General features: G+C 45.6%; 1 protein-coding gene across 1 annotated transcript in view; it reads left to right on the top strand.

The window, feature by feature from the left end:
- The window catches only part of gpc5b (glypican 5b), a 52,262-nt gene that overhangs the window by 19,164 nt on the left and 13,098 nt on the right, over positions 1-20,000 (top strand). The window contains exons 7-8 of the mRNA XM_066647865.1: positions 10,230-10,350; positions 19,724-19,862. Of these exons, the coding sequence (XP_066503962.1) occupies positions 10,230-10,350; positions 19,724-19,862 (260 nt within the window). The remainder of the gene's footprint in view (positions 1-10,229; positions 10,351-19,723; positions 19,863-20,000) is intronic.

Here is a 20,000-nt window from a genome sequence, read left to right as displayed (position 1 = left end):
CGCAGACCACAGAGAGAACACACCACACTCCTCTACAGACAGTCACCCGGAGGAAACCCACGCAGACACAGAGAGAACACACCACACTCCTCACAGACAGTCACCCGGAGGAAACCCACACAGACACAGGGAGAACACACCAACTCCTCACAGACAGTCACCCGTAGGAAACCCACGCAGACACAGGGAGAACACACCACACTCCTCACAGACAGTCACCCGGAGCGGGAAACGAACCCACAACCTTTGATATCAGGACAGCGCTGTAAAATTACATTCTGCAGCTGTAGGGGGAGCCCAGCAACAAAAATAAGAAGTCTTACTTGAGCAAAAACACTGGCTTTTTAGTCACTTTTGCTTTGTTCTCTTACTTCCCCCCGTCTTGCTTTTTCTCCATCTTCATGTTCCTCCTCCGTCTGTTTTGCTCTGTTTTAACCCTAACAAGGTGAAGCTAGACCTGTTTTTATTTCAGAAGATCACCTCCTCACCTGAAGCTGTTGATAGAGAATGTAAATCAAATGTAAATGGATTCATCAGCGATGTAATTAAACATGTAATTTTATAATTCTTTCACAACAGAGCAGCAAAATGGCTGCAATAACACGACCTAGATGGGTTAAGTGCTCTCGGCTGTGCTGCTGAAAAGACAAAGCCGTGGAGCCGCGGACGAAGGAAGGATATGGACTCTCATTAAGTGCCTTGCTCCATAACCTTCTGAGCAAACAGATGAGCTAATCTAATTGAGCGGATGAATTTAATTGGAGCCGTGCTCCTCACAATGTTTGTGTGTGTGTGTGTGTGTGTGTGTTTATGTGTGTGTGTATGTGGTTTCCATGGGAAAACAAGTGACTGTTAGCTGAAGGGGAAGTCCGAACTCTTTGGTCTCTGGCTGAGTAAATATTTTTCTGTGACTTTTTTTAATGGTGTGCTTCATTTTAGTCATTTGCCCCATCAGCTGAGCTCAGTGACCCAGACTAATTGCTGTGAGAAACGTCTGGAATGGTCAACACATCACTTTTAGTTTTTACGGCTAACTGCCTTTGCGTCGCAGTCTCAGCTTTAGAAAAACATTTCTCTTTAACCCTTTCCCCTTAGACTTTTTGGTCAGATATTAATCTTAAAACGTCAGTGTGGGCTGTGAATGAGGAACTGAAGAAAGACCATGGGGTTAAAGCATGGCCTTAATGGCGACGTCTAAGACTGTGGGGAAGCTCTGCGTATTTTAAGGTGGAACCGTATGTTAGAGAAGAAAAACGACGTGTTTGAACGTGGCTGAAGTTGAAATTTCTGTAAAAATTGTAACTCTACAGAAACTCATTTGTAAATCGAGTCATTTAGTTGTGTAGCACTTTCAGTAATGCAGCTAGCCTTCTCCCGGATTTGGAGACACTTCCACCTTAATTAATCTGAAACACCAAAAATAAGTCAATATTATGCACCTATGGAGCAGGAATAGCGCAATATCTTCATCTTGGTTTGTGCTTTTGAATGTTTGGAGTTCTCTCTGTTGTCTAAAAGAATGACAGATGGCTTTTCTGTGCCATGAGCAGAGAGAGAGAGAGAGAGAGAGAGAGAGAGAGAGAGAGAGAGAGAGAGAAAGAGAGAGAGAGAGAGAGAGAGAGAGAGAGAGAGAGAGAGAGAGAGAGAGAGAGAAAGCCTAGCACACCTGACCGAGTCAGCTTGTTTTTTTACACATTTTGGGCAAAGAGCAACAAATTGTGATCTTTAATCGTCACCTTTACGTTTGTACACACCTTCTTCTGATATCATGGATATGAGTTAAGAGTTTATTATTATATTTATATAATATTATATATTTATTTATAATTATAAGAGATTTTATTATTAAAATCTTCTGGGTTTCCCTTTCACTAGATATTTCTGTTGAGGATTTGATTGAAATCAGCCTAATCTGTGAGGTCACACCCCAGTTCAGTCTAAAAGTACTGTAGAGCTCCATCACTCCAGTTTCACAGACCAGTGACTGGGGGAGGAGTTTATACCCTTCTAGCCCACACTTGGCATTGGGTATAGTGAACTTAGGCTCATGTGCAGGTGCTCCAGAGGGTACAACGCACTGGCCAGTTAGCCAACAGCATCTGGCATTAGTGCTCATCAATGCAGAACCAATTGCTTTCAGCAGAGGATCACAGTGTGTCAAAGAATGGAACTGAAAGATTGATTTATTGTTCTATTTTTTAATGTTTTCTGCAGCATCTCTCTCTCTGTGCTCTCTCTCTCTCTCTGTATCTCTTTCTGTGCTCTCTCTCTCTCTGTCTCTGTGCTCTCTCTCTCTCTCTCCCTCTCTCTCTTTTTCTCTCTCTCTCTGCTCTCTCTCTCCCTCTCTCTCTCTCTCTCTCTCTCTCTCTCTCTCTGTGCTCTCTCTCTCTCTCTGTATCTCTTTCTGTGCTCTCTCTCTCTCTCTGTGCTCTCTCTCTCTCTCTCTCTCTCCCTCTCTCTCTTTCTCTCTCTCTCTGCTCTCTCTCTCCCTCTCTCTCTTTTTTTCTCTCTCTCTCTCTCTCTCTCTCCCTCTCTCCCTCTCTCTCTTTCTCTCTCTCTCTGCTCTCTCTCTCCCTCTCTCTCTTTTTCTCTCTCTCTCTCTCTGTCATTAATCTGGCAGACAGTCGCTTCTCTGTCACTTCCCTGAATTCCAACCATAAATCCCTGCTCCTCCAGTGTGCTGGAAATGTCAGAGGAATCCCTCAGCCTTTACAGCTGGGAACCTCGTCTTAAATAATGCATCCTGCATAGACTCCTCTTTTAAGAGCTTATAAATGAGCTGGAGTAGTTATGACAAGTCTTTAAATGGCATTTATGACCAGTTTTCTTCATGGATTTTCAAAGAGCAGTGATTTTTCCTCTTACAGTTTACAGAGCTGTGCTAACTGACACGCAGCATTGGTGAGGTTGTGTGTTTCTTATTCCTGTACGTGTTTAAGGTGAATTCTCCTCAGTTCAGGATGCTAGTCTGTGAGATTTATTATAAAGTAATGACACTGTAAAGATATCCTTACAGAGGGGGCGATGGGAACCAGACGTTTCCACGTGTTAAACTCTGTCTGCAATCAGCCATGACATAATTATCACCTTGTTTCTACAATCAGTGTCCATTCTCTCAGTTCCACTGACCACACAGGAGCACTTTGTAGTTCTACAACTACAGATTACAGTCCACCGGTTGCTCTGCATACTTTGCTAGCCCCTTTCACTCTGTTCTTCAGCGCTCAGGACCCCCACAGAGCGAGTATTATGTGGTGGTGGATTCTTAGTGCTGCAGTGACAGTGACTGTGTTAGTGTATTGCATTGGTGCGAGTGGATCAGACACAGCAGTGCTGCTGGAGTTTTTAAACCCTGTGTCCACTCACTCTCCCCTCTATTAAAAACCCCTACCTCATTGGTCCACCTTGTAGATGCAAAGTCAGAGAGTGTTGGTCATCCTCTAGTCCTTCATCAGTGCAGCAGTGACACTGAGGGGTTTAAAAACTCCAGCAGCACTGCTGTGTCTGATCCACTCTACACCAGCACAACACACACTAACACACCACCACCACGTCAGTGTCACTGCAGCGCTGAGAATGATCCACCACCACATCACACCTGCTCTGTGGGGGTCCTGTGAGTTATATTTTATTTACTCTCCACAACTGGAATCAATAGAATCCCCTATTAACCAAGCTCTGCAGTCAGGCCTCATTGTCAATAGCTTATACATTACACAACAGGAGTGTGCTTCATCAGAGCTGGGTCAGGTGCTTCAGCAGCTTGGTGTTTAAAGCAGAGGAAGAACCAGGACTCACTACTCATTCATTATTCATGCTGCTGAGCTGGAGTGGGCGCAGCAGGGCATTTGTGCTGATGAACAGGCAGTTATGATGCATTATGCAGCCTCCTGAAGGGCTCTGTGAGCAGTTTCACCACTCCGCCTTTGATCTGTCTGTCCGACCGACGGCTTCTGAGATGTAATCATTAAGACACGGCTCACGCGTAACTCCCTTTACTTTTATCCTGGATCTGATAGTAGGTCATTCAGGATGGATAACATCTAAGCTCGTATGGTCAGGTCTTCCAATATAATTATAATTATATACGGTTAATTATGGCTCTGGTGCAGCAGGTAGTGTCTCTGTCACAGCTCCAGGGTCCTGGGGTTTGTTGTGTTCTCCCTGTGTCTGCGTGGGTTTCCTCCGGGTGACTGTCTGTGAGGAGTGTGGTGTGTTCTCCCTGTGTCTGCGTGGGTTTCCTCCGGGTGACTGTCTGTGAGGAGTGTGGTGTGTTCTCCCTGTGTCTGCGTGGGTTTCCTCCGGGTGACTGTCTGTGAGGAGTGTGGTGTGTTCTCCCTGTGTCTGCGTGGGTTTCCTCCGGGTGACTGTCTGTGAGGAGTGTGGTGTGTTCTCCCTGTGTCTGCGTGGGTTTCCTCCGGGTGACTGTCTGTGAGGAGTGTGGTGTGTTCTCTCTGTGTCTGCGTGGGTTTCCTCCGGGTGACTGTCTGTGAGGAGTGTGGTGTGTTCTCCCTGTGTCTGCGTGGGTTTCCTCCGGGTGACTGTCTGTGAGGAGTGTGGTGTGTTCTCCCTGTGTCTGCGTGGGTTTCCTCCGGGTGCTCTGGTTTCCTCCCACAATCCAAAAACACATGTTGGTAGGTGGATTGGTGACTCAAAAGTGTCCGTAGGTGTGAGTGTGTGAGTGAATGTGTGTGTGTCTGTGTTGCCCTGTGAAGGACTGGCGCCCCCTCCAGGGTGTGTTCCTGCCTTGCGCCCAATGATTCCAGGTAGGCTCTGGACCCACCGCAACCCTGAACTGGAGAAGGGTTACAGATAATGAATGAATGAATTAATAATTATGATTGTGCTCTATTGTGGTATTTATGTACAGGTCATGGACACATCATTCAGCAATTATTTTAAAATGGAGGGGATTAATAGGGAGTTTGTGCTCTATTTCAGCTTCCACTCGACTGAGTAGGCTTTACATTAGATGGTGAAACAGCTCTACTGCTCCACTGCACAAATCTGAGGGGCTTTAGACAAGTTCAGTTGACACTTGGCATCGGGCATCGTCACTTAAAGCTCATGTGCAGCTGCTCCAGAGTACTCCACACAATTGGCAATGTATTTTACATATATTTATATGTAGCTAAATTAATATCTATCATCTCCCTCTTTTTCTCTCTCTGCCTCTCATATACATATATATGAATGTATGTGTGTGTGTGTGTGTGTGTGTGTGTGTGTACCAGGAATTACATTGTGGGGACCAAATACACAAATATTTTGGGGATTGTCTTCCTTGTGGGGGCCTCCAGCTGGTCCCTACAATGTAAATAATTTAATTTTAAAGTGAAGACTTGGTTTAAGTTTGGTATAAGATTATAGACACGCCCAAGTTTATACAGAACTTTTACCCATTAATTAGTCATCTCCGGTTCCACCACATTAGCTGTTATTTGAACTCCCCCAGCACACGAAATACCACCATCACTGGGAGAGTGAGGACCAGCACCTGCTCTTTTTCAAACCTCTGCTAACTGGCTGAGGCCTCACAGACTACTGATCATAGGGTCAACACTTAGACCTCTGGCCCTCTCTCTAGGAATCCCCCTGATTTCGTAAGAAGCACTGGATCACCCAGTGTCCACAGCATGTCCTTTGGGTTTGTTTCACATTCATATAAAGAAATGAGAGTAATTTAATTTGGATGTGGCTTGTCAGATTGGAATGAAGAATCCAAAAGCAAACACAAGCGTCCATGACGTCCATACCTGACCTTTCTTATAATTCCAGAACAACAGTATTTAGCGTCCACTCCACATGTTTAATTAAAGTCTTGAGCTGTCTGACCTTTTCAAGCTGCCCATCGATCTCCTGGGCTCCTCTGCTGACCACAGCACTCTGCACAGCAGCCGGACAACCATAACAACAACCTGAAAAAGCCTCTGTGTTACAGCCAAGGTTTCTTCGGAAGTGAAGCGTGTTTGTAGGGAGCTTGTCGCTCTGTGCTGCAGAAACGGCTTCTACTTTTCTAAGGGGTTGATGGCACTCAGCCACTCAGCTCCACAGTGATGTGGGATCTGTGTTTATACCTCTCTAGCTAGTCCTGGGTGATATGACCGCAAATCAATATTGAGATTAATTATGCATTTTACCTCAGTTATGATCTTGTCTCTTGAACCGTGCTCTGTTCTTATTCTGTGTGTAATTTTCTTAAATGAAAAACAGATGGTGGTATTAACTTTGGTCTGTAAATGTTTTTTCTTAGACACAGTTCTCCCTGTGTCTGTGTGGGTTTCCTCCGGGTGACAGTCTGTGAGGAGTGTGGTGTGTTCTCCCTGTGTCTGTGTGGGTTTCCTCCGGGAGACTGTCTGTGAGGAGTGTGGTGTGTTCTCCCTGTGTCTGTGTGGGTTTCCTCCGGGTGACTGTCTGTGAGGAGTGTGGTGTGTTCTCCCTGTGTCTGTGTGGGTTTCCACCGGGAAACTCTCTGTGAGGAGTGTGGTGTGTTCTCCCTGTGTCTGTGTGGGTTTCCTCCGGGAGACTGTCTGTGAGGAGTGTGGTGTGTTCTCCCTGTGTCTGTGTGGGTTTCCACCGGGAGACTGTCTGTGAGGAGTGTGGTGTGTTCTCCCTGTGTCTGTGTGGGTTTCCTCCGGGTGACTGTCTGTGAGGAGTGTGGTGTGTTCTCTCTGTGTCTGTGTGGGTTTCCACCGGGAGACTGTCTGTGAGGAGTGTGGTGTGTTCTCCCTGTTTCTGTGTGGGTTTCCACCGGGAGACTGTCTGTGAGGAGTGTGGTGTGTTCTCTCTGTGTCTGCGTGGGTTTCCTCCAGGTGACTGTCTGTGAGGAGTGTGGTGTGTTCTCTCTGTGTCTGCATGGGTTTCCTCCGGGTGACTGTCTGTGAGGAGTGTGGTGTGTTCTCCCTCTGTCTGCGTGGGTTTCCTCCGGGTGACTGTCTGTGAGGAGTGTGGTGTGTTCTCCCTGTGTCTGCGTGGGTTTCCTCCGGGTGCTCCGGTTTCCTCCCACGCTTCTTACCCACCACCTCCCTGAATTGGATAAGCGCTTACAAATGGTAGGCTGCATCACATGACCACAGCGCGGTAGTGTGGTTGTAAAAGGACAGCACATGAAAACAGTAGGGGGCATAGTAGTCTCAACCACAGAAGCTCCACCCACAATTTGACAGAGATTCTGATACGTTACGTTTGCCTCACTGTCAGGATTCTGCTAGTTGCATTCTGATTGGCTCTCTCTCTATACGTCATGCCAACATAGCAGGCTTGTGATTGGTCCTTTTGTGTGTCAGTCAGATTTCTTTTCCCGCTGTTGTAGGGCGGTTCTTGGCCATGTTCAGTGATGAAAGGTTCCAGGATCTTCCAAGAAACTAGGGACATATTAATAGAAATAACCACAACAACAAAAACAACAACAAAAGGACAAACAGAATTAAAAGAAAAATCGATTTAATTGATATAGGCAAGATAATGTTGATATTGAGTCATCGTTGATTCATTATCCAGCTCTATCTCTAGCCCACACATGGAATTAAGCATCCTTCAGAGCATCCGATGCTAATGGCATGATGTTTACCTGCAAAAACAGTGTGTGCAAGTTGAATTAGACAAAGTTGTAGGCGTCTGGAAACTGTTGGACACAGGCAGTGTACATAGCGATCAGGTGATTGCTCTTCAGGTCAGGGGAAAAAAAACAGGACTGGGCTGAAGGAGCGTACGTAGGGCACTGATAATGTCCTGAACCCTGGCCAGGTTCGAAGGCAGGATTCCCGGGAGCTGGCGTGTGGAGAGATATGCTCCTGGGTTTTAGTCCGCAGGAATGAAGGGGGAGGGGGATTATTTATGCACAGCTTGCAGTGGGATAATGAATTGGAAACAGGTGTTGGTGCATGTGTAATGAGGGAGAGGGTGGCAATCAAGAGCTGCAGCGTTCACGGAGAACAGCAGAATGATGCAGAGTGTGAAGATACACAGCCGTCCTTCATTTTTATATTCATCACAACATCTGCATTAACAGGAAAATATTACACCAATGAGTCAGATACAAAACCACTGTACATTGCTGCAGTTTTTAATCGCTCTGTTTACACACTGTTTTCCACTTGTTATGCTTCGTCTCTGAACATTTGAGGAGCTGTCGGTGCAGTGTGTTTTTTATGCTAATCAGCTGACAAGTGGAGTCGCATGTGTTAGAGCAGTCGGGGGATTCTAGGGTTCTCCTCCAGGGGCCGTTTCGTCCTTCATGACTGTTTTTGACATGCCCTTGTCGTACTGCCCTGACCCAGAGTGCCATGCAAATGTCTGGGAGCCCTGGTTTAATTAAATACCTGTAAAACTCAGCTTCATTTTTGTAGCGCCTTAAAAGACAAGCTTCTTTAAAACGTGCTGTACATGTACTCAGAAGTGAAGCCAGTTTAATTATGCCCTCTGTCTCTCTGGATGTGTGGGGTGGTCCACCCTCACACCCCCCTCACTCCCACTAAGTGGCAGTTAGTGTTCTCCTTCAAGAGTGTAGAGCCCTGTGGCGAAAAACACACCATGCCAGGAAGGAGGACGCCTGAGGAGAGGCAGGAGCAGGTTGGCCTTCGGGCCTTTTCCTAACAGTCACAAACATGAATTAATCTCACATTAAATAGCCTTCCAGCAAAATTCAGACAAATTAAACACATAACCAAGTCTCTCTCCGCTCTCTCCTCTCCTCTGCTCTCTCTGGCATGGTTTCACCTTCCAAAGTGTTCTGTGCTCATTGGTTTCCTTCTTTAAAAGTTACATAGTGCAGTTTCTGAAGCTAATCTCCCTGTTACGGCTCAGTGAAGCATCACAATGTGTTTGAAGCTGCAATTTTAAGGTAAAAACACTACCTAGTGTTGCTTTAAATCTAAGAGGTCGCTTCCATCTCGTGATGGTCTTTGTGCTTTAATGCTTTCGGAAAGTCCAGGTCTGTTTCTGTGAGCTCTGCGACCCCGAACGACCCTGAATCAGCTGAGGTTCTCCTTGGTGTGTCTCTCCTTCCAGTCCACGCCACGGCAACAAAGCCCCGATTCAGAAAAACAATGCGGCTTCGTCATCGTTTTGGAGAAGTGAGACGTCACCGTGTTGTCGTGTCGTCTGGCCGAGGTAACGAGGCTCATGAGAGGATGAGTAAATCTTAACACAGAACTGTCGTCTGGTTATCAGGAGAGAGAGCGTGTAATAAGAGAAGTATCTGGATGTTTGCGATCTGTAATAAGAGGCGCAGTGCCGCTGTGCCAAACTTATCCTTTACATTCCCAGGATTAGGTCAGTCCTGACGGGTCATTATGGAGTTATGTCAGCAACCTTGTCTAATGCGCTGCTGCTCTGCTCTGCTTTTCACATTACTCACTAATGATTTAGCCCAACAGAGCTCATATGATTCTTATTATCCGTGTCAAACATATTCCACTCGCCTTCGCTTGCTCCGGCTCAGAGCACGAGGTCAATAGTCAGATTTGCAGCTTGTTTGTGCCTCCAGGCTCAATGCTATGAGAGCCACTGAATCATTAATGCCTCTGAAACTGCAGCTTGAACTGCATTGATTTCTCTCCCTGCATCAGATGCAGAAGTGCGTGGAGTACCGTAAAGGGATCATATTATTAAAAAATAATTAGTTCAGCATGGGGAGCTGGAACCCAGCAACCCACACACTGTGAAACAAGACCACCCACTCAGTTTTCAGAAAACACAGGGTAAAACGAGCCTCTCTGATTCCGCTCCGCTTCTGACGTCAAGTGCAAAGTCTTTAGGATGGCCCCGCCCCCTCGTCTGAGTCTGTCCAATCACAGAGCTGGATCCGTGTTTATGTGAGAGCACAAAGATGAGGTTAAATGCAGCAAAACAGAGACAAGGAGTGTGGAGAAATAAGAGCACTGAGTAAAAACGGAGAAGAAAGAGAACAGAGTGAAAACGGCTAAAAACCAGAGCTTCTGCTCCTCGCTCCTCACTGCTGTGCGCTCGGGGTCGGGGTGAACAGCGAGCGGCTCGTTATCATTTAAAGGAACAGGTGCTGAAAGCGGGCGTTCTGTACAGGGCTGTTTACACAGGGGGAGAACACTGCTGTTTGATCCTTGTAATATTTTGAACAAAGCAGAGACCCCCTGTGTTTACGTGATATATTATATTTACTGTGTAGTCTATTTAAATGTCCCTTTACTGTGATCTCAATATGTGAAGCCTGGTGTTCTCAGTGTCCGACAGGTTGTTCTCTGTCTCTTTAGTTACACAGGTCGCGTGGTGGGGAATGGTCTTCAAGCTCAGAGACATAACCCAGAGATTAAAGTCAGAGGAGTGGACCCGGTCCTCGTCGAGGCCAAAGAGAAGCTGGAGCGGTTTAATCAGGTAAATAGTGACCTCATTCTGGACCCTCTCTGTAGGACAGCAGCCAAAAGCACCCTATGGCTTCCACTAACACCACAGAGCAGTAAAACAGTGCCAGATGTGTTGGTCAGCAGGTTCATGACTTTGATAAACAATAGCCTTTTAAAGGCTTTGTTCTAAGAGCAAATCTGCAGAGAAAGAGCATGAGCGCTTTAACTGTTACATGCTTCTAGTTTTCATTACAGTTCAGTGTTTCACTGTAAGTTTGAGTGTAAAAAAGTGTCTTCCAACACGCTACACAATGAAATTCAATAAATGACACACAGCTCCAGGATCCTGCTATGTCTTCTCCCTGTGTCTGTGTGGGTTTTCTCCCACAGCCCGAACACACATGTTGGTAAGTGGCTATATGAAATTGTACACAGTTGTGAGTGACTGGGTGAGTGTGTGAAACTGTTCACAGGTGTGAGTGTGTGAGTGACTGGGTGAGTGTGTGAAACTGTCCACAGGTGTGAGTGTGTGAGTGACTGGGTGAGTGTGTGAGTGACTGGGTGAGTGTGTGAAACTGTCCACAGGTGTGAGTGTGTGAGTGACTGGGTGAGTGTGTGAGTGACTGGGTGAGTGTGTGAAACTGTCCACAGGTGTGAGTGTGTGAGTGACTGGGTGAGTGTGTGAGTGACTGGGTGAGTGTGTGAGTGACTGGATGAGTGTGTGAAATTGTCCACAGGTGTGTTTGTGTGAGTGTGTGAGTGACTGGGTGAGTGTGTGAAACTGTCCACAGGTGTGTTTGTGTGTGTGTGTGAGTGACTGGGTGAATGTGTTAAAATTGTCTATAGGTGTGAGTGTGTGATGCCCATTGATGTTCTTGTCTTGTAACCAGTGATTCCAGGTGATCATTGATCATGATGAAGCAGTTACAGAGCATGAATGAATGAATAAACGTATAAGATTATATAGCACACGGTTGGCTCTCTGTGTGAAAAAACACAGCTCCTTGTTCAGACGTTAGTAATCTCCCGTCTAGACTATTGCAACGCCCTCCTGACAGGTCGTCCGGCCTGTGCTGTGAGACCGCTACAGATGATCCAGAATGCTGCAGCACGCCTGGTCTTCAACCAACCAAAAAGAGCACATGTCACGCCCCTATTAGCTGAGCTGCATTGACTACCCTTAGCTGCTCGCATCAAATTTAAATCACTAATGATGGCCTTCAGAGTATTCACTGGTTCTGCTCCCATCTTCCTCAATAGACTCTTAAAACCATACGTTAGCGCCCGCCCTCTCTGTTCCTCAAAGGCGCGCCAACTAACACGGCCAACCCCCCGTACAGGTCAGTCGAGGCTATTCTCATCTCTGGTACCACGCTGGTGGAACGAGCTTCCAAGCACCATCAGAGCAACAGGAACCCTCTCCGCATTCAAGAAATCCTTGAAGACCCAGCTCTTCTGAGAGTATCTTTTGCACTAAATGTCTTTCTTTAATGCACTTATTACTTCCTGGAATATTGCACTCAATGTAAGGTGTTGTGTATAAATCGTGCTGTAGTTCGAATGTTAGATCCTCTTTTGTAAGTCGCTTTGGATAAAAGCCTCCGCCAAATGCATAAATGTAAATGTAAATGTGAAATTTTGTTGAGCTGCTAAAGAGCAATGAAAGGTGAATCCGGAAGGGGTGAAAAATATAGTTTTCCCTGTCACTCAATTAAACAGTTATTTAGTTACAAAGGGAAACAGTAATTGTTGTGTGGATAAACAGAGCTGTGTCCTGGCTCCTATTTTAAAACCCCGATTCCCACTGAATCCCACTGGGGTCGACTGTAAAGCTACCGGATGGCTTTCCCTCATTTCGAAGGTCCGTACTGGGCCCTAAACTGGGTCTGAGCTCTGATCTTTCAGTGTCCTGGGAGCTGGGAAGTCTCTAAAGAAGCCTGGCCTGGAGAGAGCAGACCGCTGGCTCCAGCAGCTGCTTTGGGAGGGGACGAGGACGAGGGCTGATGGCTTGGCTTTCTCAGAGCGTTTAGTAATGTCTTTAATTGCTCCATTAAAACCAGATGCTCTGTTCCGAGCCGGCCCAGTCGTCTATTGTACGATGTCATCAGCACCAGGCAGGAGGCTGGGGAAGTCCAGAGCATTTGGGGGAGAGGTCGAGAACAACGTGACATTACATCAGACCTGGTTGTGTTCACTTCATGAGCCCTGCTTAGAAAATACCAAGTTCATGTGATAAAAGGGCACATCTAATCGTATTGTACAGGTCTGAGTGCTCAAATACTCAGAAATAATATCAACAACAACCGTGTTTACATTACAGAATTGTCCATAATCCTGTAATTATTCAGAGAATATCACTGTCATATCATAGACGTGAAGAACTGGCTTGTAAATCACTCAGTCACATTCATATTCACTCAGAAACTAGCATAAATACTCACCTACTCACTGAATCACTCAGTCATCCATACATACTCACTAACATACACATACATACTCACCTACCCACTCAATCACTCAGTCACCCATACATACTCACTAACACACTAACATACATACTCACCAACTCACTCAATCACTCAGTCACCCATACATACTCACTAACACTCACATACATACTCACCTACTCACCCAATCACTCAGTCACCCATACATACTCACTAACACACACATACATACTCACCTACTCACTCAATCACTCAGTCACCCATACATACTCACTAACACTCACATACATACTCACTTGTTCACTCAATGACGTACATACTCATTCACTCCTTTAATCACTCACATACATGCTCACTCAGTCACATACACAGGATATAAACAATCACTCGCTCATATTCATTCACAAACTTAATCACTCACTCACTTATTCACACGCTTACTCACTCACTCACATACATGCTCACTCAATCACATAAATATATTCTTAATCACTTACTCACTATTTCACATACACACTCACTCAGTCACTTACTCAATGACATACATCCTCATTCACTCACTCACTTATTCACATACATATTCATTCACTCGCTCACTCACTTAATCACAAACATACTTGCATACAAACTAACTTCGACATCAATCACTCAATAATTCACACACTCATCCAGTCACTCACATACTGTATTCATTCATTCATTCATTCATTCATTCATTCATTCACACACTTAATTGAACACTTTTAAACATTTTTAGTGTTTCCTATTAAATACTGTACCTTTAATTTGAACCGACATCAGCTAAAGGGTCCAGTGCTGGAGGGTTATATCCCTTTAGCCAAGGTCTTAGGCTCATGTGCAGCTGCTCCAGTGTCCCATTTCAAGTCGTATGGTGATGATACAAACAGTAAAATCAAGTGAGTGTTCACTGAGGGCGCGCCTTGGGAGACCTTTGTTTTCTCTGTTTTTCACCCACAGACTAAACATGTGCTAATTGCTGCGAAAGCAACTTGCGCAAAGGAGCCGCGCCTTTCGCAGCTTGCACCAATCTGTACTAAAGGTTTCTTGAGAAATGAGTCTTTTGCCGCTCGCTCCCAGGGGTGAATCCTCTCAGACAGAGCAGGAAATTTATGCCCCGTGAGGACGAGCCGACACCAAAAGGCCATTATTTCTTGCTCTGAACCCGGGCTCGCTGCAATGAGCGAAGAATATGATGTAACTGCACTTTTCTCACAGAGTGGAGTTATTTATGAGAGCTCTTACCCCCGCGGCAGATTACTGAACCCAGGCCACGCTCGCCGAGCTGCTCCCTCATGGATTTCTCAGGGGCTTTGATAGGGTAAATTATTTACTCTTGGCCAGACTGGGCTTGACCTGCGAGGAGGGTTCTCCAGTTCTCTCAGAAATCATCTCCCGGAGTTGTTACTGCTGCCCCCTTCCACAGTCATTTACTGAAAACTGGTTATGAGCCTTCCTCCTTCACACTGGCCTTCTACAGAAACTCTAAACATGATCCTGAATAAACAAGCACTTTGTAGAGGTTGTTTGTCCTTCACTGAAATTACAGTTTACGTTGTGTTGCTCCACAAAGGCTGCATTTCCAAAGTGGACAGTTGCAAAGTAACAGCACTGTCCTGAAATCTAGGGGGAGTGGGAGGGGTGGAGGTGCTTTCCTACCCTCCTCCAAAAGTTACATAGTGCAGTTTCTGCAGTACTGAGCCCGGAGTAGCTCCCTGTTACAGCTCAGTGGAGCATCACAATGATTTTGAAGCTGTAGTTTTAAAATTTTATAAAATTTTATAAAAATACTACCTAGTATTGCTTTAACAAGGATTAATCCTTCTTTGCCTCTGTAACAGCTTCTACAATTTTTGGAAGGCTTTGGTACATTATGGTTCTCTCTCTCTCTCTCTCTCTCTCTCTTTCTCTCTCTCTCTCTCTCTTTCTCTCTTTCTCTCGGTGGTATGTTTGTCAGTGTTTGTCTCAGACTCAGAGTGTGATATCTTTATCTGAACTCAGTGAAGGAATGATGTGATTGTGTTGAGCCTCAGATTAAGAGTCTCTCTCTCTCTCTGTCTCTCTCTCTCTCAGTGATGATGGTATGAAGTGTTTTACTGTGTGTGCACTGTGCTGTGTGTTGAGTCTCAGTGAGTGATACGTCGTGTCCTGCTGACTGGTGTTTTCTAAATGAGCTCCTCGCTGTTCTCCTCACACTGTTTGAGTCCAGTCTTGAGCCCAGTTGATGAGGTTAGTCCGTCAGAACAGGTCCGTCGTCAAGGAAACAGTGTCCACCAACAAAAACCTTCCACATTCAGTGGGATGTTTTATCGATGTGTGTGTGTGTGTGTGGGCCCAGAAAGTCAAGAGCTTACTCTGCCCTGTGGCACCCTTCCAGACAAATGGGGGAATTTGTTTCCTAGAAACACGGTGGTGTAGCTTTAGGAGATATGACACATCCGAGCTCCGGGACGTAATACATAAACTTCAGACAAATTTGGTGTCTCACAACCGGGCTACTTCTACTCATTAACCCTGCGGCCGATCTCCTTCGCTGCTTCGCTTTGGGAATCGTGCAGTTTCTAGATTTGCACACGATCTAGTATCAGCCTGAACTGTCCCTCCAAGAGATTTCACCACATCCTTGACTCACTTTTTGTACTAATCACTGTTATTTCTGAGGTCTGTAATTCTGTAACGAGCATTAGTGTTTTTGAGTCTTTAAAAAAGCTCTATAAAAAACCAAGTGTTATTATTGATGACACTATAGTTTTGAACTGTTATGGGGTTAATGTCACTAAGAAGAACAAAATGACTTCTTTCACCGTCAGAACTAAACCACATATGTATAAAATGGCAAATATTATGGAATACAGTGGAACCTCTACCTACGAACTTGATCCGCTCCGTGACCCGGTTCGTAAGTAGAAAAGTTCGTTTCTCGAGTCAATTTTCCCATTTAAAATAATGGAAAACAATTAATGTGTTCCAGCCCCCACCCCGAAAGTCACCCTTTTTGCACTGATCTATGTTTACAACACTCTCAAATTAGTAAAAGAAATACATGTAGCGTTATTAAAAATAAAAGAGAAATACAGTGGAAACAGTAATAAAAAAGAAATAATAAAGTTGTAAGTGGTTACACAGCGCTACCTTGGAGACGTGACGACTGGCTGGAGGAGTAACACAGGCACTGGCTGTATGACGGGAGGTGGGGGGTGGGGGGAATAACGGAGAGTAGGCGGTGAATGTGGGGAGACGAAGCGTAGATGCGGCTTAACTTAGCACCAATTTCGATGTCTGCTATTTACACTGATGCTAAATTGCTAAAGCTACAATGTGCTAATCTTAAAAGCTCACTGAAGTCTGGGGGCGCTGGGAGACTCGCCTATTGGGGTCAGTGGACATTTCCAGACGCCGGCTCAGAGGAGGCTCGGGTTCGTTTCTAGAGTCGTGGTTCATTGGTGGAGGCAAAAAATATTCAAATGCCCGGTTCGTATCTTTGAAAGTTCATTAGTAGAGGTTCCACTGTGTAAGGAAGTGGAATATAATGGAAGATGTTGTTTACCAGAAGGACTGGCGCCCCCTCCAGGGTGTGTTCCCGCCTTGCGCCCAGTGATTCCGGGTAGGCTCCAGATCCACCGCCGCCCTGAACTGGATGAGGGTTACAGACAATGAATGAATGAATGAATGAATGCTATATACCGTGCCATAGTACATTTAAAAAACACTGCTGTCTGCTCCTTCAAACACAAACCCCACCTGATCGACAAAGGGCAGTAAAATGGGCCAATTTCAAAGTCATACACATTTCCCTAACAGTTTTTCATCATTAATATTTAGCATGCCCACTCTTTATCTCACCACCTATTCCCAAATTGGCCACTTTCACTGGTGGCGCGGTTTCCACAGATTTTATCTGAGATGAGAAGCATTGTTTAAAAACACAAGGCCATCATTTGTGAATTTTAATGGCGACAAACCTCTTCGTAACACGATAACACCTTGTTGAATGTGCACATCATAGATCAGGTACAGAATCCTATCCAGTGACAGGAGGGAGATCATTTTTGAGTCTCTTCACGTGACTGATATTTCGCCTTTCTGGTGGTTCCCAAAATTAGTCGAATCAAAAGTGACATGCACTTTTGTTTCCAGTTTCGGATCATTTCTATTGGTCCATTTGTCAGGAACATTGTAGACTGTGTGAAAGGCAGCTGGAATTTTCAAATGATGTCAAAATATAAACCCAAAAATGGAGAAACTAGGTTTGTTTCTGAAAGTGTTGATGCGTCGTCGTATCGTGTGTGAAGAGCAGGATCATTTCAAGGATGATGTGGCCAATAAAGAGGGGCTTCATAAGTGGTCCGTCAGTTATTCCAGCTACAACAGCGTCTAAACGGGGAAATGCCCTCTAGCTGAGCGGACAATGGTTTTCCAGCTGTGTTTCCATGGCATCCGTCTGACGTGGCGTAATTCATTAGACAGCGGCTAATTAAGCAAGCCTCCGGGAACGATCGGGACACTGGCATGGTGCAAGTTAATTGTCTGTAGTTCCTTTAGGAGTCAATTCCACTGCATTCGACCTCAACTGAAGCATCTACACAAGGCTTTTTTTCCCTGGGAAGGTGTATTCTTTCTTGCAGATACAAAACAGAACACATTATATGGCCAAAAGTCTGTGGACACCTGCTCATCATATATTTATTTGGAATTGAAGAGTATTCGTTCGGAGGTGCTCTCTTTGCTGTTTTAGCAGGTTCTACGTTTCAGGGAAGTCTTTGTTGCACGGTTTCTGTGTTGATTTCCTGGAATTCGGCCATCAGTGAGGTCAGGTGCTGGTCGTGGATTTTAACTTCTAGATCACAAACACCACTCCAACTCTTCCGAGAGAACACACTTCCACTGTTCGTACTCCGCTGGACAGGGTGACCTCCAGAGCAGTGTTTGAAAAGTGTGTATCAGACTTGTGTGTTGGGTGAAACGACTAAATCCTGGACAATGTGAACAATCTTTTTGTGTTGTTGTTGTTTCTGTGTTTGTTGTTGTTCTGCTCCACTTGTGTTTCATTTTCCTCTTCTAAAGGTGGAATTCATACTTGAAAAAATCCTTGTGCTGGTGCCTCTGCCCTCCACTGGAACACACATTCCTTCTATCCACTGCCGGTTAAAGGGCTTATGAGGCGTGACTGCTGCCTGCAAGACTTTATTTGGACATGCACACTTGTTTGGACGGTCTGGGTGGTTTCACTTTGCCGTACCTGCTTCAAAGCAACCAGCCGACTTTGATTTTCCCCTTTAGACCGGGTCAGTCGTCCCCAGAGGGAAAACTGTATTGGTCAAAAAGATGCTCGTTGATGGCTCAGGAGAATCAGCGTCAGGCAGAAAACAATGGAGTTGTTCCCAGCGTCAAACCTGAGCTGATTCTGAGCGCTGGTGAGAAACAGTGGCGCTCTGTTTTTAGTTCAGCTGCAGATAAACGGGAGTGTTATTATCTCAGCACCAAGCCCAGCATGAGACACCACTGAGATCTCCACTAAAACTCCAGAGGGGACGTTCTTCTCTCAGAAGAAACATCTGAGCAACAGGAAACACAATGAAAAGTCTCCACCATCTCTCCGTTTGAGCTCTGTGTTGTCACTACAGATATATTACAGTGGATATACAGAGATATTAGGGAGACACTATTGAGATATTAATGAGGAACTACAGAGATGTTAAGGTGGATCTGCAGAGATATTGAGGAGATCTCTTTCTTGTTTTGTCTTCCTGTGGGCCGGTGGTTGATGAATGAGCTGCAGTAATGTGGAGAAAAGAAATGGGATGGTTTACGAGAGTTTTATTGGAATACTGATTTTTAGCACCAGAGATTAATTGTCAGAGGACAGTTGGACAAAAGCCAAGAACAAATCAATTCGGAGAGCTGGAGGTGGTGGGAAATGAGGCTACTCAGACATTTGCTAAAAAAAAAAAAGACCAGACACAAACAAAAATATTCATTGTCCTCAGGCTCCAGCAGCTCCACTTTATAACCTTTATTGGAAAACATGGCCTGTGATGCTACAGGGAGATTTTTATCACAATACACTGTAACTCTACCCCACCATCTACAGCCTGAGAATGTGGGCCTGGAGCGGAATATATTTTTATTAAACTCAAAGCTGTGGAAAAAGACTGGGATCCACTTGAACAAACGTAAAGAGGGACACGATTTTATGCAGAAATATGTTATCAATAATATATCAATGTTCATTCATTCATTTTCTGTAAGCACTTCATCCTGATCAGAGTCAGATTGGGTCCGGAGTCTACCTGGAATCTGTGGCCGTAAATCAGGAACGCACACTGGACAGAGCACAACACACTCACCCAGTCACTCACACACTCACACCTGTGGACAGTGTCTCACACACTCACCCAGTCACTCATGCACTCACCCAGTCACTCACACACTCACCCACTCACCCAGTCACTCACACACTCACCCAGTCACTCATGCACTCACCCAGTCACTCACCCACTCACACAGTCACTCACACACTCACCCAGTCACTCACACACTCACCCACTCACCCAGTCACTCACACACTCACCCAGTCACTCATGCACTCACCCAGTCACTCACACACTCACCCACTCACACACTTACCCAGTCACTCACACACTCACCCACTCACCCAGTCACTCACACCTGTGGACAGTCACTCACACACTCACCCAGTCACTCACACACTAACCCAGTCACTCACACACTCACCCAGTCACTCACACACTCACACCTGTGGACAGTGTCTCACACTCACCCAGTCACTCACACACTCACCCAGTCACTCACACACTCATCCAGTCACTCACAAACACAACATCACTGAAGCTCAACCTGCTTGGAGGAGAACACTACCTGCTAGTTAACAGTCCCCTATGTTCGCTCCATGCTGAGTGCTGTGTGTGTCTGTTGTAGGGGATGTGGTCAGAGATGGGACTGGGAGTAGAAGAGAGAGGGTGCGTGGACGTGGGCAGCGGCACTCAAACAGAAACCAGCGGCGAATGTGACGACGAAGACGGCTGTCAGGGTTCGGGAGAAGATGAAGTTGGAATAGGTGAGTCCTGGTCTGAGAGAGTGCAGAGGTTCCACTCAACTGAAATAAGGAGAATAGGGCCTCTGTTATTGCTGCTTTAGGCTCAGCACTGCAGAAACTGCACTTATGGAGGGGTGTTGGAAACCAATAGCACACTTT

The sequence above is a fragment of the Hoplias malabaricus genome, chromosome 16 (genome assembly GCF_029633855.1).
Source record: "Hoplias malabaricus isolate fHopMal1 chromosome 16, fHopMal1.hap1, whole genome shotgun sequence".
NCBI classification, from domain to species: domain Eukaryota; kingdom Metazoa; phylum Chordata; class Actinopteri; order Characiformes; family Erythrinidae; genus Hoplias; species Hoplias malabaricus.
The sequence above is the reverse complement of the archived record's forward strand: the minus strand, read 5'-3'. Positions and strand labels throughout refer to the sequence as shown.